We start from the raw sequence: 25,961 nt of genomic DNA on the forward strand, positions 1-25,961 counted from the left end.
CTCGAAGTTTAATGGAACACACAAGCTGGTGCAAAAGTAATGCTCCCAAACAACAGAACAGGACAGAGCTAAAATCATTATTATAAACCTAACACACATTTTTTTGATGCACTGCTGGTCTCTTTATGCAAAACAGAGTTTGCATTCTGGATTTTTAATAATTTTACCATTATTATTTATATTTCAGTAGTGAGATCTGGACTCCATTGTACTCAGCACTGTCCATACAAACAACAAAAGACCAGTTTTTATGTTCCTATTCCAGTGTACTAAGTAACTGAACTTAGAATAAGAATGCTGTATTTCTCAAGTGAAACAATAAAGGGCAATATCACCATGACTTACCATAGCTGGGGGTCAAAGTGAAGTAGATCAGGTGACAAAGGTTATAGGCTTCAATTCGAACATCTTTCCAAACTCCTTGAGTGGGAAAAGAGGGACCCCAGTCCCAACTGAACGAACATTGTTCCTGGAATACAGAAAGATGTATCGCAAGTATGTATTTTTCAGCAATGCCCCTCTGCCATGTACATTGGTCAAACTGGACAGTCTCTACGTAAAAGAATAAATGGACACAAATCAGATGTCAAGAATTATAACATTCATAAACCAGTCGGAGAACACTTCAATCTCTCTGGTCACGCAATCACAGACATGAAGGTCGCTATCTTAAAACAAAAAAACTTCAAATCCAGACTCCAGCGAGAAACTGCTGAATTGGAATTCATTTGCAAATTGGATACTATTAATTTAGGCTTAAATAGAGACTGGGAGTTGCTAAGTCATTATGCAAGGTAGCCTATTTCCCCTTGTTTTTTCCTACCCCCCCCTCCAGACGTTCTGGTTAAACTTGGATTTAAACTTGGAGAGTGGTCAGTTTGGATGAGCTATTGCCAGCAGGAGAGTGAGTTTGTGTGTGTGTGTATGTCCCCGGGAAAAAAAAAGGGGGGGGGGGGTGAGAAAGCCTGGATTTGTGCTGGACATGGCCCACCTCGATTACCATGCACATTGTAGGGAGAGTGGTCACTTTGGATGAGCTATTACCAGCAGGAGAGTGAGTTTGTGTGTGTATGGGGGTGGGGGGGTGAGAAAACCTGGATTTGTGCTGGACATGGCCCACCTTGATTATCATGCACATTGTAGGGAGAGTGGTCACTTTGGATGAGCTATTACCAGCAGGATAGTGAGTTTGTGTGTGTGGTTTTTGGAGGGGGGTGAGAGAACCTGGATTTGTGCAGGAAATGGCCCACCTTGATTATCATGCACATTGTGAAGAGAGTTGTCACTTTGGATGGGCTATTACCAGCAGGAGAGTGAGTTTGTGTGTGGGGGGGTGGAGGGTGAGAAAACCTGGATTTGTGCTGGAAATGGCCCAACTTGATGATCACTTTAGATAAGCTATTACCAGCAGGACAGTGGGGTGGGAGGAGGTATTGTTTCATGATCTCTGTGTGTATATAATGTCTGCTGCAGTTTCCACGGTATGCATCCGATGAAGTGAGCTGTAGCTCACGAAAGCTCATGCTCAAATAAATTGGTTAGTCTCTAAGGTGCCACAAGTACTCCTTTTCTTTTTGCGAATACAGACTAACACGGCTGTTACTCTGAAATTTTTCACATAGGAACTGTTATTGTTCCAGACAATAAACAGACTCTTTATAAAAATTATTTACTGTATCTAAACAAAATATTCCTATACACCAAATAAAAAGTTCTCCAATTTCCAATAACTCAAGAAGAATGTACAGTATCTTTTCCTTACCCCTTGGCTAAATTCTGCTGAGAGTTAAAACCATACAAAATCAGTGGGAGAGCAAAATCAGACCTGCCCCTTCCCTTAAAAAATAATAATAATAAAAAAAAAAACAGCAAAAAATTCAATAGCAGCAGATCAGCAGTTACTCTCAAAACAGTTCTGACTTATTCACAGTCTTAAGGTCAACCTTTAATTTTAAATGTAAGAGACAAAGAAAGAAATAGCACATTGATGGATAAAGGTGTTTACAATAATTTAAAGGGACACTATCAACCTAAATATCACAGGAGTATGAAAACGTTATGTCTACTATTGTTACCAGTAACACAGACTAGTGTAACTGAAAGAGATTAGAGATTCAGTGTGTTTGTTTGGTGCGTTTTGTGTATAATTAGGTTCACTCTTTCTCCCTTTTGTTTTCATGGTTCTTTCATACAGCAACAGGAAGACGACCAAAAAAAAAAAACCAAACCAAAAAAACCCACATATTTAAAAAATAGGAAAATGTCATTGTGACTACACACATTGGCAGAATTAAATACTCATGGCCAAGCATAGCACCTGAAACTACATTCAATTTATTTTTAAAAACTGACTAGATTTTTAGTCTTAAAGGGATGCTGTTGACATCTATTGAGCTGACCTTTAAGCTCCACAACGTCCTCCCCCTCGTGCAAATACAATAGATCTTGTTAAAGTCCTGTACAGTGACCTACCACTCTAAATTTAGAGACCAATAATTTTCAGCTGAAGCATACTAATTTTGGCAAGCAACAGCGTGTTAGTCAAGCCTATTCCCTGCACCACAGGAGTCGGCTTGCGTGTCTATCAAGTTGCAAAAGCTTCTTCTAGGAAGAAAGCAATGAACCAATTTCAAATTTAACAGCAGGGACAACCAGTTCTTAGAAAACAGTCCTGACTGGGAACAGTCTTTTTCTTTTTAAAAACTGTATCACTGATAGACCTTCAGGGTTCATTAATATAATCCCTTATATTTTCACTAGCTATTGTAGAAAGCCAACATCTTAAAGTATTAAAAGGTACATTTTCAGTGTGGGCTTGGGGTGATTCAGCCACAAGACTCCCATGAAGATCTAGATGAGTTTAACATTCCTAATACTGAACCTCATACACATATACATAGCGTCCCATGACTTTACAATGGTGAGACTCAAACGAACTTTTAAAATGTTGTGTTTATTTACTTTCAAATGTGGCAGCTCTGCTGTTATACCCATATGTTTGAAATGCAAACCGTTTTAGGAAACATTCCAAGCAATCTGCAAGTAGAGAAATGAAATGCCTTTGAGGATAAAAATCACTAAGGGTACTTTCCACAAGTCTTACGAGTTTAAATATATAGCCCAGCAAAGTATAAAAATCATTCCTCGCAATTTCACCTCTATAAATAGGACTACAGCTGTTCAAGCTCCTTCCCCTCCAGCCTGATTTCTAACAAACATATGGACTCTGCAGAATTAAACAACTCTCCAAGTTTTAATTAACCTTTATGATACAAGTGAACCCCCTATGCTTCCCCCCACTTAGGTATCAAATTCAACCATAGCAAGGATAATCAAGGTGGGCCCAGAGACTAGTGTTTAGTTCTGCTATAGTTCTAACTGCAATCCGTAGGGATTGTAATGTCTTCTTCAGCCCCAAGGAGAGAAGGCAACAGAGTGCTTTGGGGAACCAGGCACCAAGCCCTCTGTTGACAGGTTCCAGAGGAATTACATTCAGTTACAGGTCAAAAGGATTCTGGGCATGTTGTTTGAGGTAATTGAAAATGGAGGATCTGCAGGTCTCTGTTGAGAATACAGGGAGCACTTAGCAGGGAAGGCATTTAAACTGTGACAAACCAACAAAAGAAAGGCAATTCTGAAACTTGTTATTTTCCCAGTTGTGCCTCCTTACCGCAAGGCTCTTTCAGAACAGCATGAGATCCTACACAGAAGATATTCTGCCATAGGTAGTTATAACAGTGTGAACTAAAGACTTACAGTTTTCCATCTTTGGTAGGTTTGTTCTAGTCTGTAATTTTAACTTAATACATATTTATATATATCTATATCTCCATCACACTTCACAACAACACCTTAAGATGAAAGTGGGCTCTCCGTTAGATAACTCTTGTTGGTACATGCCAGAGCGGCGCAGTATAAATAGCACAGCACATGAGCAATGAAAAACACTCACAAAGCTGCTTGGCTGAGATTTTCTACAGCCTTGGCAATAAACTCTGGCACTCAGAACAGCTAGCTATTGTCATTATTCCTTGCTAAACTCACCTAGTGGATAGATTGATAGTAACTACACAATCTGCCCCCCACAGAAACACCCTTCTGGCTGTCAGTCTGCTTGCTGACATCTTGACAAAGATAACCTTTTAAAAATTCTTGTCACACAGATAGCTACCCTGGCCTTTTTATGCCTCTTACAGATTAGATCTACATTTTGGACTATGGGATTTTTGTGCTATGAAAAATATGCCCTAGTTATGAAATTACATCACAGGTTTCAGAATGCATTTATTATGACGGTACATTGTGCATTCCTGCATCCAAGCCTCTAGTCACATACACATGATCTTGCTCTTACCTTTCTGATGAAATTAACATGGCACTCCCCTTTCTGCACAGGTGGAGGGCACTGTGGAGGCACACTGTATGCTCTGTGAGATCTGCTCTGCTCTGCTGCATATGAAATGGCTGATAAGAAACGGACCTCAATAAAATTGACCTCCTTGATCACACTGGTAATATCAAAGCTCTGCACCAGGAAAAAACAAAAACAAAACGATATACCACTGAAATTTAGCTGTGAGCTTTATAAAGATTGGCATATTCCTTTTCAACTATATAGATATTATTTGAATATGTTTGTGAACTAGTCTCTACAGGTTGCAGGACTGAAGGAAAAGAGAATTGGAATACTTCTCAAACTAAGCGAAAAGGCACACTAAGTCCTGCACGTAGCTCTCTCTGGGCAAATGCAGTCAATGGGAGTCTATGGGTCTGGCTATGTAGCCCGCAGAAGTAAGCCTCCCAGCCCAGGTTGACAGATTTGAGCTAGCACTCTAAACATAGCTAGGCAGACAACACTTTGAAGATGTAGCTTGGGCTGTGAAGCATGGGGTTGGTAGGTGAGCTTCAGAGCCTGATTTTAGGTAGACTGAGTACTCAGCTGAACCTTATACAATCCTCTGCTGTCAAGGCATAGTATGGTTCCCCATCCCTCCACTCCATTCTCTAAAATGTAGATACACTGTCATCTCTGGACTGAGCAAAGAACTCTCCGTAGGACTTATTCATTGACCTGTTAGACCCGGGGCGGGCAAACTATGGCCCGGGGGCACATCTGGCCCTCCAGACATTTTAAACTGGCCCTCGAGCTCCCGCTGGGGAGTGGGGTCAGGGGCTTGCCCCAATCCGCGCGGCTCCTGGAAGCAGTGGCATGTCCCCCTCTGGCTCCTAAGCATAGGGACAGCCAGGGGGCTCTACACCCTGCCCCTACCCCAAGCGCCACCCCGCAGCTCCCATTGGCCCTGAACCACAGCCAATGGGAGCTGCAGGGGCAGCGCCTGCAGACAGGGCGGCGCACAAAGCCGCCTGGCTGCGCCTCAGCGTAGGAGTCGGAGGAGGGACATGGTGCTGTTTCTGGGAGCTGCTTAAGGTAAGCGCCGCCCACAGCCTCCCCCCTGTTCCCCTTCCGCATCTCTGCCCCAGCCCTGATCCTCCCCCTCCCCCGCCCTCTGAACCTCTCGGTCCCAGCCCAGAGCACCCTCCTGCACCCCCAACCCCTCATCCCCAGCCCTACCTCAGAGCCCATACCCCCAGCCGAGCCCTCCTGTACCCCAACCTCCAATTTTGTGAGCATTCATGGCCTACCATACAATTTCCATACCCAGATGTGGCCCTCGGGCCAAAATGTTTACCCACCACTATGTTAGACCCGCCTCTATTTGTGGATGGACAGAAAGGCACATATTTAGTTTTAAAACTCTTATGCTCTCACCACTATACCCACCCCTCAATTTAATTTCACCTGGTAAAATGAAGATTTTAATTGGTTGATATTAGTGTTCTGTCCACACCATTCGTTTGTGGCATGCCTGCTATTTGTTCTTGAATTTCTACCAAGCAGAAGTGCCCTTGCCCCTCTCCTCAATCAGCAGCCACTGTCCTTGACCAGGCAGCAGACCACCACCCAACAAATTACAACATAAGCAACCTCCACAGAATAGATTTACCACTCAAGTGTTTTACAAATGGAGCCACTGAATAGAGTAACTGCCAGAGTCATGAAATCCTTGACTCTGTCCTAGTCAGTTCAATTCTACTTTACGCAGTCACTTCACAAAGCAGATGCTACTAGTGGCCTACCAAAATGAAGATCCAGAAATAAATACTGAATAATACTACTTTGCAATTCTACAGCATCTCCCATCTGTAAACTGTTTTGACACCTCCAACATTAACTAAACCTTCACAGCACCCCTGTGAAAGAGAGAAGAATTAATATTCCTATTTCACAGGTGGGAAACTGAGGCACAAAAAGGCTATTTGATTTGTTCCAGGTCATGCAAGTCTTGGGCAAAGCCAGGAACAGAATCCAGATCTCCTGAGTCCCAGTTCTGTGCTTCAGCCACAAGACCCTCTTTTCTCTAAAGCCATGAAGGTAAATGTTGAGACATGAAGAAACTAAGGATCTCTGTGTGGCTCAGTTCCCCATCTATAAAATGGAGATGGGCTTTCCTTTTTCACAGTCTTTGTCTGTTTGTCTATTTATACTATTTATACTCTTTGGAGCAGGGACTGTGTTTTACTAAGTGTTTGTATAGGACCTAGCACAACCTTATAATTGAAATCTACAAAATTATTTAGTACAATTATGGCAATCCTAAAAAAGGTCTGTGACTATTTAGTACCTGATCCTGACATACTGATACAGACTAGGATCAAAGAGACAACACAATGACATCAAAAGGCCTGGGAATTTAGATACTCTATTAGAATGAAAGAACAAAAGAAAGAAACTGCAGAAAAACATTTATAAGTAAGCTGTACACTGCATGCATTTACACTTCAGCATTCACATGTAAAGCAGCAGCATTCTAATACCAATTAATAAGCAGATTTACAGCTAATATAACTGATTTAAACTTAGAGCTGTGACAGTTCCCAAGAAGCAGGACTCATATCATTAGGTAAACTGTTCCTCTTGCCATACTTCTTCTAGATTACAACATGAAATGTTCTTCTCTAGGCCTGATCCTGCTCCCACTGGGAAGCCAGTGCACCTCCCCTTCCCAGCAATGAGGTGGCTTTCTGTATGGCTCTCAGATAAAGACATTTCAAACCCTATGATATATTATCAAGTCTAGTCCACTATATTTTACTCTGGACTGAACACATTGGGGGTATTATTGTGTACTGGTCGAGGTACGAACCACTTGGCAGAAAAGTGCTTTGAGACAACTATAGAATTGCCTTTAGAAATACCAGCATTACTCACATATCTGTTGAACATGTTGTCCGTTCTCCCAACAGTGACATTATTGATCAGGATTTGTGCTACTGTATCTACTCCCTCGAAAACCAAATTCACTTTCTGCCATTTGCTATGAATGATGACACAGGAATGTAAAATTATTAGGGTACTTTGAATTAACTACACATGGAGAGAGTCAATACTGAAATCTATGTCCCCAGTATCCTAAATAGCAGCTGTTTCAATGGGTTACAGAAATACTTTCCACAGTGTAACCATCTTTATAATTTCAAATTAAAATGACAGCTGACATGGATCAGACTCACAATACAGCACAACATCCCATGTCCAATAGATATCAGATGTGTGGCTGCTTGCTTCCTATCAGCTTTATTATTGCCCTTCAGCAGTTTGGAATTTGTACATCATTTTTTGACAATGGGGAAAAAAAATCTTGAAAAAGAAAAAGAAACCCACTAAGTGACATTTAGCAACAGGCTGCTTGAAGCTTATATCCCATTACAGAATTTGGTTTATTACATCTGAAAGTAATCGGTGGATTTGGGGCTGACTGCTTAGCAAACATTTCTGCATGGAAGATAACATAAAACTATTCTTATTGCGTACCTGATATCAAAAGGGGCTTTGAATGTCCTGCTGTAAGTCCAATTATCCAAGGAGATCCATCTGTAGGCCAGGTCATTAAACCTATAGTAAGGATCCTATTGATAGACGAACAAAAAACATTGCAGTGTTACACAAATAAAATGAATACTGTTATCTAGTAGGTGAGTCATTTTCAGATATTCTGCAAGTGCACAATCCAATTATCTTAATTTGGTTAGCTTTAGGAGCTCAGATATTTCTTCCGCTTCTGAAGTGATATGTGAAAGCAACAGCTTTAGAACATTTTGACAGTAACTACATATAGGTTAAATTAAATTCTGCTTGCTGTACTCATGTTTAGAAGTAAGGGGAGCAGGATTTGGCCCTTGTAATGCTGAGCTGGAAACAGAAAGAATTCAACAGAGGTAGCAATTCAAAAGGAGAGAGAGAGTAGCAGAACAACCACCACCACAATGACAGAGCATAGAGGACAGACGAGATCATAAGGGCCAGGGAAATAGAATCTTCAGACCTCTAGAAACTACAGCGAAAAAACCTGTACGGTTTTAAATATCAGCAACATCCCCAGAAATCCACACCTATCACTCCTGATATGACACGAATATATTCCACTGTTATATTAGGGAAGGGAAAAGTGGAAACACATTTTGGTTAGTTGAGTAAAATTAAAATGTCTACCTCTGTTCTTCCCCCCAAAAGACAGTTATGTGAGAACCTCACTGTAATTATAACAAATGTGCTATTTTCCTTTTTGTCATACCGCTCACTCAAGAATTATAAGCACATTCCTTACAACTCATTCCCACTCCCTTTTCCTTGATGTTCCTTTCCTTATGTTGGGTCACTTTGTACCTCACCTAGACTGCAAACAACTCAGGGCAGGTGTGTGGACCTGATACTCCACTGCCTTGCACCTTGTGCAGCCACTCACACCTGGAAAAAGTGAGTGTCAGTGAGGAAGTCTGACTCTTTGGTAGCATTTTACCTCCACTTTGCACAGATGTAGATGGTAGTGCAGGGCCCGGTCCTCTACTTGTCAGTAAAACACTACACACAATGGCCCTGAAGAAATAATAGTAACAATGATATATTAAGGGCCCAATCCTGCAACCCTTACTCCTGCAAGTAGCCCCACTGAAGTCTGTGGGACTACCCAAATGAACTAGTAGAAGAGTTGCAAGAGTGGAACCCAGCTCATAAAAAGTCTCACTGTGGTGTCTGAACATGAGTAAGATGTTTATGTCAGACAGTTCAGTGTGTATATCAGAGGCACCTACTGAGACAGCATCTCATCTTTCTCCAGCAATTTCTCAGCTGAATTGGTTTCCTAAAACAAATAGCTGTAGATTCTGCTGATGTACTTTACCCAAAGCTTAGCTGGAAAGAGCACAGAGGCAACAAGACTCACTACGTAACATTAGAAGCTTTCTAGAATGTTAAGAGTTATTCCTGGGGCCTGAATGCCCAGATTCAAACTGAGAGAAAGAAAATTTGGTCAGTCCTTTTATTTTCCTTGCTGAAACTCAATTTTTCTCATCTCGTATGTCAGTATCAATATTAATAGTCCTTCTGCACTCAGATTTCTTTGAAGGGGCTCTTCTTGTATCCCTTTTACAACATATAAGGCTAGATTGTGTGATTTACACACAGTCTTGTGTTGGGCACAGAAGAGTCACAGCACCTGAGGGAACACCAGGAGAGGATATGTCTCAAGTAATATATTCTCTTCTGGAGCCTCCCAGCAGGACATACGCTACTTCATGGGACTGTGCAGAGGGTAGGGCATGGCCCTGCCTCCTTGCTACCCCCTCTCAGGCAATTTGTTTGCCAGGGAGAGTAAGCAGCAAGCAGGAACTGCTATTGTGACTGTCCCTCGTGCAGGCCATACAAGTGTGGAGGCCTTCTCCTGTAGCACATCTCTGATCACAATCTGGCTCAGGCTGAGAAGGATGCCTATTGATGTGCACCAGGGACATGTCTTACTGCTTTCAAATGTGAAAGATCAGCAAGCAAGCTTTTGAGGGAGACTACCAGACCTGAACCACATCCGATTTGGAGTGCTCTATTGTGTTATTCATCACTTTGTCATCTTTAAAGGGGCAATACCAAGTTAAAATAACATTACACACACAAAACTACCTCCTTACCTGTGTATTGACAACATTTAACATTCTAAAAACTTTTCAAAACCCTAGAGTCTGGTCATTTCCTTGAAATAAATGTGCATAGGGAACACCCTCTCCAATATTTGGACCTGGCGCTGCTGAAGCAGAAAGCTGGAGGAAGACAGGATGGGACAGGGAGTTTGTGCATTACTTTCCTCCCACAAAGACCTACTTGGCACCTGAAAAGTGTTATCCAGAAAAAGACGTAGTTGGTTTCTGGCCCCCACTCCATCCTCTTCAATGGAGACTCCAGGAAGAGGAAGTGCTGGCAAAACAGTGCCGGGGAGCCACACAGATTGGGAGTTAAAAGAAGGCAAGTGCTTCACAGCTGGTGTAGAAACATCCACATAGATACCCCGGCCTCCTGAAGATTCTGGGGCTCTGTGGGTTCAGGGTCAGAGGGCAAATCCTTATTTATCTATGTTTATTTGGGTGGAAGGGAGAAGATCTAGTATTCCCAGAACTATTTGCCAGTTAAGCAATTTGTTGTCTTTCTGCACTTCTCAGTTTATTCACTCAAACTAAACAAGTCGGTTTTGTTTATTATCAACACAATGCTGCTGACCATGCTGCTCTGCAGGTAGCTCAAAACGTTTTCCCGCAAACGTTCCCTCAAATAAAAACCAGTGAATTCTAAATTGTGCCTGTATTCACATCTCTTCATGTTCACTTTCCATTACTGTTTTAGTGATGGAGTTTCCTGGCAGGAATGCTCATAGGAACAAAGAGCTTTAAGCAGAGATCAGAAAACATTCACAAATAAGGTCCGAAAATCTTTGGAGTTTTCAAGAACAGGTTGAACAAAAACCTATCAGGCATGTTCTAGGTTTACTTGGTCCTGCCTCAGCACAGGAGGCTGGGCTTGATGATCTCTTGAGGTCCCTTCCTATGATTTCTATAATTCTGTGTATAAACACTAACAATTACACTCAAAATTTGATCTAAGAATTATGCTCAGCCAAGCTGAGTATAGAAAAATACCACATGACCTACATGTTCTATCATAACTATCCAACACATCACATTTTGGATATCAAATATAACGAACTGCAAGTGAACAATCTTAAGATCAATAATAATTCATGTAAGCAAATAATTTTAAACAAATAGATTCAAGAAAATAGCAAAAGGCTCACAAACATTAGAGGCTCAATTCAGCACAAATGATGTATTAATTACTCAGCTGCAGACACAGAAGGGGATGTTTATATCTGAATAGTCTGGTCTTAATTTTATTTGGTGTACATTGCAGGAAGCAATTTATATTATCAGCTTTTGTAAAACCTTTAACAAAAAATAAAGCTTGGGCCAAAACTACATGGCAATGATCCCTTCAATTACAGGAGCATATGTAGTGTACTGATGAGCAGATTTTTTCATGCAGTTTTATGCGTCCATGCATGTGTGCACACATGCACGTGCGGTCTGAAGCCCGATGCCATCAATGTAACTTTCTAGATAGTTTAAACATGCTGCAGTTCAAATCAGTTTTCCGCCCAGAACAGCAATTACTAGCTCAAGATTATTTCATTTGTTCATCCAAAACTTCTTTCAATGATCAATTCTGCCCCATTGCTTTGGTTGATTATAGCATCATGTCCTAGGCCTGAGAAAACCCACATTAAGGAACTTGTTGGATCAGGAAACAGAACCCACAGAACTCCACTTGATAGTGACCAAAGATTGCTACCACTGGATGACTGTACAGCATCTTACCTGAAGTGAGTTGGTGTTCCATTTCCTAGTAATTATAGTAATTTTGTTGCCTGGCCTTTGGCTGGAGAGCTCTTTGTGCAATGTCAAAAAGTTCTTTTCATTTGATTCCACCAACCACATCCATATCCAATAAATTTCGAGCCTTCCTCATGTTTCTTAAAGATGATGTGTGAATTTTTTTTAAACTGATTTTGAACCCAGAAGATATTTTGTTCATTTGAATTTTTGCTATTTAGTTTTTTGAGGGTGTGGTTTGTTTTGTTTTATGTTACTTTGGAACTAACAGGAATGTTGTCTCGTCATCCTATCATCTACTGGAGGACGTCCTGGGGGTCTCAGAGTAGTATATTGTTAGCTTTCACACATTATTGAAGGAGTGAAGGTGTTGAGTGACACCTTGTCTCCAGAACGTTTAATAGTAAGTGAAGACGGTTTTCACAAAAATCAAACAGTTTTAAACAGTATGACTAAAAATCCTTTCCCCTCTCAACTGCACTGAAGTCCTGGAAGGGCATCATTTCACTAACTCTTTAGCCATCGTAGTGCCTTTCAGGTTAGACAGGATCTGAACTTCAAATATAACAAACAAGTAGGAAAAACCCACAGGTTTGCTTTTTTTGGGGGAAGGGAGGGGTGGAAATCAAGCCTTCTTTATACATTATAAAAAATAAAAGGGGACACAAAAACATTTTTTTCCTTTGCAGGTCACGTTTAAGTCTAGGAAATAGCCAAAATCTCATAGCTTGTCTTTATTATAGAAGCAGAATATAGGCTCTAAACTTTTGCCCCTCTCCCGGTTCTGACAGATCTTTACAATACAGTTGATAGAATAAAACGCACCTATAAGTATATTTTATTTCATATCTTTCTAATTTTTGTTGAGTGCAAGCCTGATCCAATGCTCTTTGAAGTAAACAGAAGTGGAATTTGGCAGAGGCCGTAAGAAAGCAAAAATGACTACTATATATTTTCTATTGCTTGTCTCCTCCAGATGGTTACACTGATTTTTGATTCCTCCCTGTAATACAATTCTTGTATTTCATTATATATTCCTTGTGATTTAAACAAAAATAATGAAAAACAGAAGTAGGTGTCTTTTCTATTGCAATAGTTTTGCTGTGATGCAATTTGAAACTGCTTTGCATGTTCACATTACATAAACTCATTTTGCAATAGTATTTTATGTGGAATACAGTAAGAGAATTCCACTGAAGGTAGGTTTTCAGAGAACATTGCTGTCATAGAAGAACACAAACATGTAGAACATGAATTGTCACTACATCAAACTTCAAGGTGTTCTCATTTTCAACACCTTCTGAAACAATGGAAGTCACATTCCTAGCATATTTATCTACACCCAGAGATACCTTAATTTCTGTTTCAGAGTAGCAGCCGTGTTAGTCTCTATTCGCAAAAAGAAAAGGAGGACTTGTGGCACCTTAGAGACTAACCAATTTATTTGAGCATAAGCTTTCGTGAGCTACAGTTCACTTCATCGGATGCATTCAGTGGAAAATACAGTGGGGAGATTTATATACATAGAGAACATGAAACAATGGATGTTATCATACACACTGTAACGAGAGTGATCACTTAATCAAGATCAAGGTGGGTCATTTCCAGCAGTTGACAAGAACGTCTGAGCCCTGGTCTACACTAGGACTTTACGTCGAATTTAGCAGCGTTAAATCGATGTAAACCTGCACCCGTCCACACAATGAAGCCCTTTATTTCGACTTAAAGGGCTCTTAAAATTGATTTCCTTACTCCACCCCTGACAAGTGGATTAGCGCTTAAATCGACGTTCCCGGCTCGAATTTGGGGTACTGTGGACACAATTCGATGGTATTGGCCTCCGGGAGCTATCCCAGAGTGCTCCATTATGACCGCTCTGGACAGCACTCTCAACTCAGATGCACTGGCCAGGTAGACAGGAAAAGAACCGCGAACTTTTGAATCTCATTTCCTGTTTGGCCAGCGTGGCAAGCTGCAGGTGACCATGCAGAGCTCATCAGCACAGGTGACCATGATGGAGTCCCAGAATCGCAAAAGAGCTCCAGCATGGACTGAACGGGAGGTACGGGATCTGATCGCTGTATGGGGAGAGGAATCTGTGCTATCAGAACTCCGTTCCAGTTTTCAAAATGCCAAAACCTTTGTCAAAATCTCCCAGGGCATGAAGGACAGAGGCCATAACAGGGACCCGAAGCGGTGCCGCATGAAACTGAAGGAGCTGAGGCAAGCCTACCAGAAAACCAGAGAGGCGAACAGCCGCTCTGGGTCAGAGCCCCAAACATGCCACTTCTATGATGAGCTGCATGCCATTTTAGGGGGTTCAGCCACCCCTACCCCAGCCGTGTTGTTTGACTCCTTCAATGGAGATGGAGGCAATACGGAAGCAGGTTTTGGGGACGAAGAAGATGATGAGGAGGAGGAGGTTGTAGATAGCTCACAGCAAGCAAGCGGAGAAACCGGTTTTCCCGACAGCCAGGAACTGTTTCTCACCCTAGACCTGGAGCCAGTACCCCCCGAACCCACCCAAGGCTGCCTCCTGGACCCAGCAGGCGGAGAAGGGACCTCTGGTGAGTGTACCTTTTAAAATGCTATACATGGTTTAAAAGCAAGCATGTGAAAGGATTACTTTGCCCTGGCATTTACGGTTCTCCTAGATGTAGTCCTAAAGCCTTTGCAAAAGGTTTCTGGGGAGGGCAGCCTTATTGCGTCCTTCATGGTAGGACACTTTACCACTCCAGGCCAGTAACACGTACTCGGGAATCATTGTAGAACAAAGCATTGCAGTGTATGTTTGCTGGCATTCAAACAACATCCGTTCTTTATCTCTCTGTGTTATCCTCAGGAGAGTGAGATATCATTCAGGGTCACCTGGTTGAAATAGAGTGCTTTTCTTCAGGGGACACTCAGAGGAGCCCATTCCTGCTGGGCTGTTTGCCTGTGACTAAACAGAAATGTTCCCCGCTGTTAGCCACAGGGAGGGGGGAAGGTCGAGGGGGTAGTCACGCGGTGGGAGGAGGCAAAATGCGACCTTGTAACGAAAGCACATGTGCTATGTATGTAATGTTAACAGCAAGGTTTACCTTGAAAGAGTGTAGCCACTGTTTTATAAAATGTGTCTTTTTAAATACCGCTGTCCCTTTTTTTTTCTCCACCAGCTGCATGTGTTTCAATGATCACAGGATCTTCTCCTTCCCAGAGGCTAGTAAAGCATAGAAAGAAAAAAAAACGCACTCGCGATGAAATGTTCTCCGAGCTCATGCTGTCCTCCCATACTGACAGAGCACAGACGAATGCGTGGAGGCAAATAATGTCAAAGTGCAGGAAAGCACAAAATGACTGGGGAGGAGAGGTGGCGGGCTGAAGAGAGTAAGTGGCGGGCTGAAGACAGGGCTGAAGCTCAAACGTGGCGGCAGCGTGATGAGAGGAGGCAGGATTCAATGCTGAGGCTGCTGCAGGACCAAACCAGTATGCTCCAGTGTATGGTTGAGCTGCAGCAAAGGCAGCTGGAGCACAGACTGCCACTGCAGCCCCCCTGTAACTAACCGCCCTCCTCCCCAAGTTCCATAGCCTCCACACCCAGGCGCCCAAGAACGTGGTGGGGGGGCCTCCGGCCAACCAGCCACTCCACCACAGAGGATTGCCCAAAAAAAAGAAGGCTGGCATTCAATAAATTTTAAAGTTGTAAACTTTTAAAGTGCTGTGCTTAAAGTGCTGTGTGGCGTTTTCCTTCCCTCCTCCACCACCCCTCCTGGGCTACCTTGGTAGTCATCCCCCTATTTGTGTGATGAATGAATAAAGAATGCATGAATGTGAAGCAACAATGACTTTATTGCCTCTGCAAGCGGTGATTGAAGGGAGGAGGGGCGGGTGGTTAGCTTACCGGGAAGTAGAGTGAACCAAGGGGCGGGGGGTTTCATCAAGGAGAAACAAACAGAACTTTCACACCGTAGCCTGGCCAGTCATGAAACTGGTTTTCAAAGCTTCTCTGATGCGTACCGCGCCCTCCTGTGCTCTTCACACCGCCCTGGTGTCTGGCTGCGCGTAACCAGCAGCCAGGCGATTTGCCTCAACCTCCCACCCCTCCATAAACGTCTCCCCCTTACTCTCACAGATATTGTGGAGCACACAGCAAGCAGTAATAACAGTGGGAATATTGGTTTCGCTAAGGTCTAAGCGAGTCAGTAAACTGCGCCAGCGCGCCTTTAAACGTCCAAATGCACATTCTACCACCATTCTGCACTTGCTCAGCCTGTAGTTGAACAGCTCCTGACTACTGTCCAGGCTGCCTGTGTACGGCTTCATGAGCCATGGCATTAAGGGGTAGGCTGGGTCCCCAAGGATACATGTAGGCATTTCAACATCCCCAACAGTTATTTTCTGGTCTGGGAATAAAGTCCCTTCCTGCAGCTTTTGAAACAGACCAGAGTTCCTGAAGATGCGAGCATCATGCACCTTTCCCGGCCATCCCACGTTGATGTTGGTGAAACGTCCCTTGTGATCCACCAGAGCTTGCAGCACTATCGAAAAGTACCCCTTGCGGTTTATGTACTCGGCGGCTTGGTGCTCCGGTGCCAAGATAGGGATATGGGTTCCGTCTATAGCCCCACCACAGTTAGGGAATCCCATTGCAGCAAAGCCATCCACTATGACCTGCACATTTCCCAGGGTCACTACCCTTGATATCAGCAGATCTTTGATTGCGTGGGCTACTTGCATCACAGCAGCCCCCACAGTAGATTTGCCCACTCCAAATTGATTCCCAACTGACCGGTAGCTGTATGGCGTTGCAAGCTTCCACAGGGCTATCGCCACTCGCTTCTCAACTGTGAGGGCTGCTCTCATCTTGGTATTCATGCGCTTCAGGGCAGGGGAAAGCAAGTCACAAAGTTCCATGAAAGTGCCCTTACGCATGCGAAAGTTTCGCAGCCACTGGGAATCGTCCCAGACCTGCAAAACTATGCGGTCCCACCAGTCTGTGCTTGTTTCCCGAGCCCAGAATCGGCGTTCCACAGCATGAACCTGCCCCATTAGCACCATGATGCATGCATTGGCAGGGCCCATGCTTTCAGAGAAATCTGTGTCCATGTCCTGATCACTCACGGGACCGCGCTGACGTCGCCTCCTCGCCCGGTATCGCTTTGCCAGGTTCTGGTGCTGCATATACTGCTGGATAATGCGTGTGGTGTTTAATGTGCTCCTAATTGCCAAAGTGAGCTGAGCGGCCTCCATGCTTGCCTTGGTATGGCGTCCGCACAGAAAAAAGGCGCGGAACGATTGTCTGCCGTTGCTCTGACGGAGGGAGGGGCGACTGACGACACGGCTTACAGGATTGGGTTCAGGGAGCTAAAATCAACAAAGGGGGTGCCTGTACATCAAGGAGTATTTCAGGCAGGACTGCACGGAGGGTTCCAATAAGAAATGGTGCACCTAAGTTATCGTTCTTATTGGAACAAGGAGGTTAGCCTGGCCTCTGATTGATACATGGCTAGATTTACCTCGCTGCACCTTCTCTGTGAGTGACTGCAGTGTGACCTAGAGGAATGAGTCCCCTAGACAGGGGAGGAGGCAAATGAGTACAAAACAAATCTGGTCTATTTCTTGTTTTGACCCACTCCATCTATCTTTTACATCTTTGGCTGGCAGCAGATGGTGCAGAAGGACTGCATGCCATCCACATCTCATGGCTGCCTGGCAGAAGATGGTACAGTACGACTGCTAGCCATCCTCATCTCTTGCCTGCCTGGCAGAAGATGGTACAGTACGACTGCTAGCCATCCTCATCTCTTGCCTGCCTGGCAGAAGATGGTACAGTACGACTGCTAGCCATCCTCATCTCTTGCCTGCCTGGCAGAAGATGGTACAGTACGACTGCTAGCAGTCCGTATCGCCTGCCCGCTCACCATAAGATGGTTCAATAGGACTGACTGCAGGACTAAAGAGAATGACCTGGTCAAGTCACTCCAAATTTAGTCCCTGCGCCCATGTCTGCCCAGGCGCTCCCAGCCGACGTGGCCAGGAGCACCTCGGACATGACGATGACAGCTACCAGTCCTACTGTACCATCTGCTGCCACAAGGCAAGGGGTTGCTGCTACTGTGTAGCAATGCCGTACCGCGTCTGCCAGCACCCAGGAGACATAGGTGACGGTTACCTGAGCGGGCTCCATGCTTGCCGTGGTATGGCGTCTGCACAGGTAACTCAGGAAAAAATGCGCAAAACGATTGTCTGCCCTTGCTTTCACGGAGGGAGGGAGGGAACGGGGGCCTGACGATATGTACCCAGAACCACCCGCGACAATGTTTTAGCCCCATCAGGCATTGGGATCTCAACCCAGAATTCCAATGGGCAGCGGAGACTGCGGGAACTGTGGGATAGCTACCCACAGTGCAACGCTCCGGAAGTCGACTCTAGCCTCGGTACTGTGGAAGCGCTCCGCCGAGTTAATGCACTTAATGCACTTAGAGCATTTTCTGTGGGGGGACACACACTCGAATATATAAAACCGATTTCTAAAAAACCGACTTCTATAAATTCGACCTTATTCCGTAGTGTAGACATACCCTGAGGAACAGCGGGGGGAGGGGGGTGGAATAAACATGGGGAAATAGTTTTACTTTGTGTAATGACCCATCCACTCCCAGTCTTTATTCAAGCCTAAATTAATTGTATCCAGTCTGCAAATTAATTCCAATTCAGCAGTCTCTCATTGGAGTCTGTTTTTGAAGTTTTTTTGTTGAAGAATTGCAACTTTTAGGTCTGTAATCGAGTGACCAAAGAGATTGAAGTGTTCTCCAACTGGTTTTTGAATGTTACAATTCCTGATGTCTGATTTGTGTCCATTTATTCTTTTACATAGAGACCGTCCAGTTTGGCCAATGTACATGGCAGAGGGGCATTGCTGGCACATGATGGTATATATCACATTGGTAGATGTGCAGGTGAACGAGCCTCTGATAGTGTGGCTGATGTGATTAGGCCCTGTGATGGTGTCCCCTGAATAGATATGTCGACCCAGTTGGCAACGGGCTTTGTTGCAAGGATAGGTTCCCGGGTTAGTGGTTCTGTTGTGTGGTGTGTGGTTGCTGTTGAGTATTTGCTTCAGGTTGGGGGGCAGTCTGTAAGCAAGGACTGGCCTGTCTCCCAAGATCTGTGAGAGTGATGGGTTTTCCTTCAGGATAGGTTTCAGAGTAGCAGCCATGTTAGTCTGTGTTCGCAAAAAGAAAAGGAGTACTTGTGGCACCTTATGCTGAAATAAATTTGTTAGTCTCTAAGGTGCCACAAGTACTCCTTTCCTTCAGGATAGGTTGTAGATCCTTGATGATGCGTTGGAGAGGTTTCAGTTGGGGGCTGAAGGTGATGGCTAGTGGCATTCTGTTATTTAATTTGTTGTGCCTGTCCTGCAGTAGGTGACTTCTGGGTACTCTTCTGGCTCTGTCAATCTGTTTCTTCACTTCAGCAGGTGGGTATTGTAGTTGTAAGAATGCTTGATAGAGATTTTGTAGGTGGTTGTCTCTGTCTGAGGGGTTGGAGCAAATGCGGTTGTATCGTAGAGCTTGGCTGTAGACAACGGATCGGGTGGTCTGGCCTGTTTGAAAGCTGGAGGCATGTAGGTAGGAATAGCGGTCAGTTTCCGGTATAGGGTGGTGTTTATGTGACCATCGCTTATTAGCACCGTAGCGTCCAGGAAATGGATCTCTTGTGTGGACTCGTCCAGGCTGAGGTTGATGGTGGGATGGAAATTGTTGAAATCATGGTGGAATTCCTCAAGAGCTTCTTTTCCATGGGTCCAGATGATGAAGATGTCATCAATGTAGCACAAGTAGAGTAGGGGCATTAGGGGACAAGAGCAGAGGAAGCGTTGTTCCAAGTCCGCCATAAAAACGTTGGCTTACTGTGGGGCCATGCGGGTACCCATAGCAGTGCCACTGATTTGAAGGTATACATTGTCCCCAAATGTGAAATAGTTATGAAAAATAGTTCCCTCTCCACTCTCCTGCTGGTAATAACTCATCTTAAGTGATCACTCTCATTACATTGTGTATGGTAACACCCATTGTTTCATGTTCTCTATGTATATAAATCTCCCCACTGTATTTTCCACTGAATGCATCTGATGAAGTGAGCCGTAGCTGACGAAAGCTTATGCTCAAATACATTTGTTTGTCTCTAAGATGCCACAAGTACTCCTTTTCTTTTTAATTTCTGTGAAACGAATGCAGTCAGAACACCTATAAATTTTTCCAAAAGCCCATTTTCACATATTTATAGCTTCATGTGAATTTTAACTCATGGTAGTAATGAAGAGATTGTATTCTTGGAATATTAGTTTTGTAAATTCACCCTTAAGCCATTCATGTTTTCAGTGCTTATACAGACAAGACATTGAACTGAATATCACCTTACTCATAAGATGTGTTTCAACTGAATATTAAGCCAAAAGCTACAGAATAGAAAGACAAAGATAAGTTGGGAAGCTGACAGAAATATTAATATATGCTGTTGAATATTGTTTTTATACAGACACCCCCCGACTTACACAAACGTTCCATTCTGGAAAGCCTTGCGTAACTCGAATTTTGCGTAAGTCAGAGACATATACTCATACGTTACGCAAAAGTTTCCGCAACTCGAAAATCCTATTTCTGGCTTATGGAACTTTTTCCGTAAGTGCGAATTTGTGTAAGTCGGGTCTTGCGAAACCTGGGAAGCGTATTCTATTTTAAAGGCTACTAATACTTCTCTCCATCTTCAACTCCATATCCATTCACAAGACATTAATTAAAAGAGGTTGTATAGAGCAGTGATATTTAATCTTTTCATGTCTAAATACTGTAATCCCCCCTTTCCTCCCTGGATTACTCCGGAGCAGGCAACACTGACCTGTGTGCCTGGGCACCTGATGTTATTGACATTAAAGGAGATCCTGAGTATCCCAGTGGTGATGTTGAATAGGTGGGAATCCTTTATCCACCCCTCTGCTGCAGTCCCTTTATTCCTAAAGGAACTTAAAATTGGCGGTGCTTCCACCTGCCTGGATCCTATACACACTCAATGGCGTACCTTGGGAACCTCCCGGAATGAACCCCTTCAAATAGTACTAATAACCTGTGGCTTGTGTCTAACTCAAAAATACCAATTATAAATAATATACATCCAATATACTTAAATTAGAGTTAACACACCTTTACCTAAGAACTTAAAAAAACAGGGTATAACTGACTAAGATTAAATGTCACTACTAATTTAAATCCCCAGGGAGCAGTTGAATAAAATCAATTAACAAATATAGTGTACAGTAATAAATGAAACTTATCTAACTGGCATTTACACTGCCACCATTTACCCCACCCTGGAGCGTAGACTCCTCTGGATTTCAGAGTCCTAGCCACTTGCTTGCGTGGGCGCACTTGAAGATCTGAAACTGGAGACGGCACTCTGTTGGTTCTGTGTATCAGTCCAGCTAAGGCAAGAAGTTGCACACTCCCTCTGAAGACTGGAGTTGTCCCCGTCAAATGTCAGCAGTTCTGGGTCCTGGGAAAATCACTCTGCCTCTCCTCAGACTCTCTGCTGTGCCCCTTCCCCTGCAAGTACTTTCCCAAACAAGAGTGGGGGTTTCTCACAGTTCCTTCACTGCAGGCCCACCTTAATCAGCTGTAGGCACAGCATTAGTCTCTCCCCTGGCTCCAGTGAAGCCACCACCAACCACCTCTGAAGCTCCCTGCTCGATCAAAATCCCAGCTGGCTTCCCAGCAGCAGCTCCTGGTATGGACAGAGCTCCATACCAGCAATCTGGCTTCTCTCCCCAAAAATGGAGCCCTCCCCACTCCCTGCACAACCTAGTCACTAAGGCTAGATTGCAGCACACTGGATCTTCCCAACTGGAACACTCCCAATAAAGTTCAGAGGCCCCTCTATTCAAGGCGGCCTATAATATCAACTAAAATCTATTTGAACATATAGAGCCTTCAGTACTAGTCAGTTTCACTCCGGCTCTCTAATTTGTCAGGACAGTTTTAACCCACACACTGCAGTAAACATCTGAATAGAAAACTACATTTATATCAGCCAATTATTTTCCTCAATGAATGCCATTTAATGCCTAGCAAAATGGGGTCCTGGTCCATGACTAGAGCTCCTACACATTACAGTAATATAAATAATAACTAATAATAGAACCACCTGATGGATGACATGGTTGTTCTTTGAGTGGCTCTGAAAAATATCAGCTATGAGAAAATGTCAAATGCAACAATTTAGACAAACTGGTAATGAAATTCCTGGTAGAAACAGATTTCATTTTCAGAGCTGCACAAGCATTACTTGTGACATATAGACACTTGAGCTCAGATATTTATGGAATTCTCTGCACTACAGTGCTCTGCAAATCAGAGAAGCAGCTAGCATAACAAAACAGAAACCCCATGTAAAGGTAAATGGCTGGTAAAAAAAAACTGGCTACCAGAGCCCTGTCCATCAGTGCCAAGAATTCTGTAGGAGCCACCTGCCAGCAGAAATGGCATCATACAATATTTGAAGTACACATTATAGAGGATCACCATTGCTAGCATAAAGCTTTCATGAATAAGTTACATGCGGATACATTTTGCTTGGTTGATTAAGACCTAAAAAATATTTGGCTGACTATTCTCTTTAAGCGTGATGACAGAGGACATCAATTCTGGGTGAGGGAGGAATAAAAGAGAAAGAAGAACGATCCAAGGCCCTTAAGTCCATGTTTGGACACCTTAAGAAAAGGTGCCCTGACTTTTCGAGGCATTAACCACCAATGAATGTCACTGAAGTGAGCAGAAGGTGGTCAGTTCCTCTGAAAAATCACCCCATTTTTTCCCTCACAGTGTCACCCAGACCTTACACATATCTGGAGAACTGTCCCTTGTAACCTTTTTTTTTTTTTTTTTTTTAAATTGCTGGCCACAATGAATGGATCACATCACAAACAGCTGAGTTCCAGTGGATCAAAGGTTTCCCCTCTCCCCCAACCAAAATAAGCCATTTTAAATGTCCACATAATTTTTTCACAAATTTAACTAAACCCATGCAAATCTGTGAGTAGACAAGCCATAAGGTTGTAGGCTAACTGACTATGAAGGCTGATTGAAGTCAACAGGGCTCCACCCACGCACAGGGGTTCTGCCCTTCTGCATGAGCTTGGCCTAAGCCCCAAATGCCCGGCTCCCGTTCAAAACTGAAATTATTGGCCCATTTACAGCAATTCAATTAAATTAGTGACCACACTTCCTCATTTCAAAAAGAATAGTTAAACGTTTGAGTCTTCCATTACAACAGTACTTCCTTACATGTATGACTCAACGCACTGGTCATAGATAACTTCCATTGCCCTTGAAGGACTTAGTCTCAGCATTACTGCTGCTCCAGCAGAGATAAAAGTCTATCAATTATACACCCCCATTTGGGTGAAAGAGGCCAGATTAACCCTAAACAAAAAACATGTGGATTGCGAGTGACACTGGGTCGTCTTCTGCTCTGAATCGATGAAAAAGGAGTTTTGCCATTGATTTACAGAACAAGAATTGGAACTCATTGTTACAGGAATGGAGCTCTCCTAAACCTGAAAGCTAAAAGAAGCAGGAAAGGATAAAAAAATACAAGTTGCAAAAACTCTGAAAATCTTTTGATATGAACAATTCTCTAAAAGTATTTCATGGTACAACAAAAAAGCCAGGACTTGCCTCTTCTACAATACTACAAATCTATGCATGCCATCAAAATTCTGCAGGACCTTGAGGGGTTCGTTTAGTGGACTAAGCATCAGCCTTGAAATCCCCTGACTCCCTGCAAACACAACTCAAAGTTCAACAGGGTCAGTTCAGGATTTCATCCTTCTGTCGTGGACAAATTGAATAAATGTGCACTCCACTGTGTGGGGCTTTAAACACTTCCATTCTGTCTGTACCAAGTGGACATCAAAGGCACTGCAAGAGTGGGATGCTTTTCACAAGACAAGAAGTTTGTGTTGGTGTTGTTGGCCACATTTTTTGCACTCCCCCAGACTATGCAGGATGCTGTGCAACCAACATCCAATTTGGACTACTGAGAGATGGTTGCATTTCAGTGGTGCTGTTCATAGCAAGATTTGGCCTCCTTTGACATTAAAGATGTGAAATAAACATAATCTATTGTTACAGGAATAGCCCCAGATGCTGCAGTCAGGCGAGTGAAACTTGCAGTGTTTGAGACCATTGTAGTATCTTTCTCAGAGGCAGGGCCTTAGGGCTCCCTTTCAAGGGCTCCCAGGCTACTTGCCTTTTATTTCACGTTTTTACATTGGACAGAACGCAATGAGCACCCAAATCACCATGTTTTATTCATTTCTTTTTTATGGACACCCACCAGAACCACCCGAGCACGGCCCACTCCGAGGCCCCGCCCGCACCCGAAACCCCGCAGCACCGGGCTAGAGCAGGAACACGACGGGGAGGGAGACCCCCCCAGCCCGGTGCCCTGGTCCCAGCAGCCAGCCAGACGGAAACACCGTCTGCGCGGGGGGGGGGAGGGCGTTCCTAGGGCCAGTTCGCTTTAATCCCCGGGCCGGGCCCCTGGCAGGACAGAGCCGTAGCCCGGCCGGCATCACGCAGTACCTGGATGAGGCCCTGGCGGAGTAAGGCCGTGTGAACGCAGCCGGGCACCTCCCCTCTCAGCACCACCGAGCCGTTCCCGTTGCCCAGCCACCAGCTCCCCCGCAGGCTGTGCGCCGCCGGGCCGGGGGGGCTGCCACACAACGCCCCCCGCCCCCAACAGGCCGCAAGCAGCAGAAGCAGCCGCAGCCGCATCCCGGAAGCGACCGCGAGCCGCCGCCAGTCGGGAGCCCCCAGGCGGGGTGAGGGGCTGAGGGCAGCAGGCCCAGCCGGGCTCCGCCTCCTGCCGGCAGCGCGAGCGCTGGGCCCTCCGCTGGGAGCCGGGCGCCTGCGCCGCCTCTGCAGGCCGCTGCGCCCGGGGGGCGGCCCGCGAGCATCTGGCCCCGGCCGAGCCACCGCCGCTGGGCACGCGCGGCGCTGCGGCAGGGGCGCGAGGAGGAGACGCCTGCCTTGGGGCGCCACGCACCGGGTGGGTTAGTGCACTGGGCCTTGGCAGCCCGGCTGCGGGCCGCGCTGGGCGCGTTACTCTGAGACGCGTTTAGGAGCAAATGATGGCCCGCAGCTTGCGCCGGACTTGGGGGGGGGATTACAGCTGGTGGCACGTGGAAATATGCCCAGAGCCTGGCAAATCATTTCCCTCCCTGCAAGCCCTGCTGCTCGCAGGACACTGGGACTGAGGCTCCAGCGCTGATCTGTCTCTAACCTCTCCTTTTCAGGATCGAAAGCGGGGGTGCTGTCAAGTGGGGGTGTTGCCTAAGAGTCCAAATGGGTGGAAGACACGCAGCAGGGTTTTTTGGCAGACTTTAAGAGCAAGTGGGTGAGCTCCATACCGTACACTCTCATTAGAATACCGTACGCCTCGGGGGTAGTAGTGAACTTTGGTTGAAAAAGAAGCTAAGGCACATGCTCGACCTTACAGGCCAGACAGCATTACTTTTATTCCAGGAACGGTGGTTGAAACAATAATTATAAATGGAAACACATCAATAAAGGACAAACCGCCATGGCTTTTCTAACATAAAGGCCCCTTCCTCTCATTTACTATAATTCTTTAACACAATAGTTGATATAATTTATATAGGCTTTCAAAACGCCCATCACAATAAACAGTTACAGAAACTAAGCCATCATAGAAGTGGAGGAGTGGAAGGGGCATGGATCAAAGCTAACAGAATATTAGAGTAGGAATAAATTATCAGTTTTACGCAGCTCAGTATTGTTCAATACATTTAACAGAAGTCTTGAAAAGGAAGTCAACCATCAGGTAGCAAAATTTGAAGAAGACAAAATTATTTAAGTTTATTAAGACTATAGAAAATTTATGAGCAATTTGTAAGTTACCAAATGAAGTGGGGGACTGGGAAACACTATGGCAGGTGAAATTCAATGGTGATCAGTTTACATAGACTTTATAGGGCCTTGGGTTCTTTTCTCCACCCTGGTTTTGTCAAATTTTGGTCAGCTAGAATATTTTCCCTACCCTGGAGCACGTGCCTTGCCTGATGTTCTCCATCCAGCCTGACTTTTGCTTTAAAAGAATTTAAAAAGCTGTGAAATAGAGATAAAGCTCAGGTT

The 25,961-nt window shown here is 44.4% G+C and overlaps 1 protein-coding gene across 1 annotated transcript in view; it reads right to left on the reverse strand.

The window, feature by feature from the left end:
• Positions 1-24,719, reverse strand: part of MANBA (mannosidase beta) — a 79,866-nt gene extending 55,147 nt beyond the window's left edge. The window contains exons 1-5 of the mRNA XM_084627198.1: positions 24,390-24,719; positions 7,874-7,968; positions 7,271-7,376; positions 4,355-4,525; positions 346-469 (exon numbers count right to left, since the gene is read on the reverse strand). Of these exons, the coding sequence (XP_084483324.1) occupies positions 346-469; positions 4,355-4,525; positions 7,271-7,376; positions 7,874-7,968; positions 24,390-24,581 (688 nt within the window). The 5' untranslated portion in view covers positions 24,582-24,719. The remainder of the gene's footprint in view (positions 1-345; positions 470-4,354; positions 4,526-7,270; positions 7,377-7,873; positions 7,969-24,389) is intronic.
• Positions 24,720-25,961: the final 1,242 nt, after the last annotated feature.

This window comes from Lepidochelys olivacea, assembly GCF_965140295.1.
Source record: "Lepidochelys olivacea isolate rLepOli2 genome assembly, chromosome: 4".
NCBI classification, from domain to species: Eukaryota; Metazoa; Chordata; order Testudines; family Cheloniidae; genus Lepidochelys; species Lepidochelys olivacea.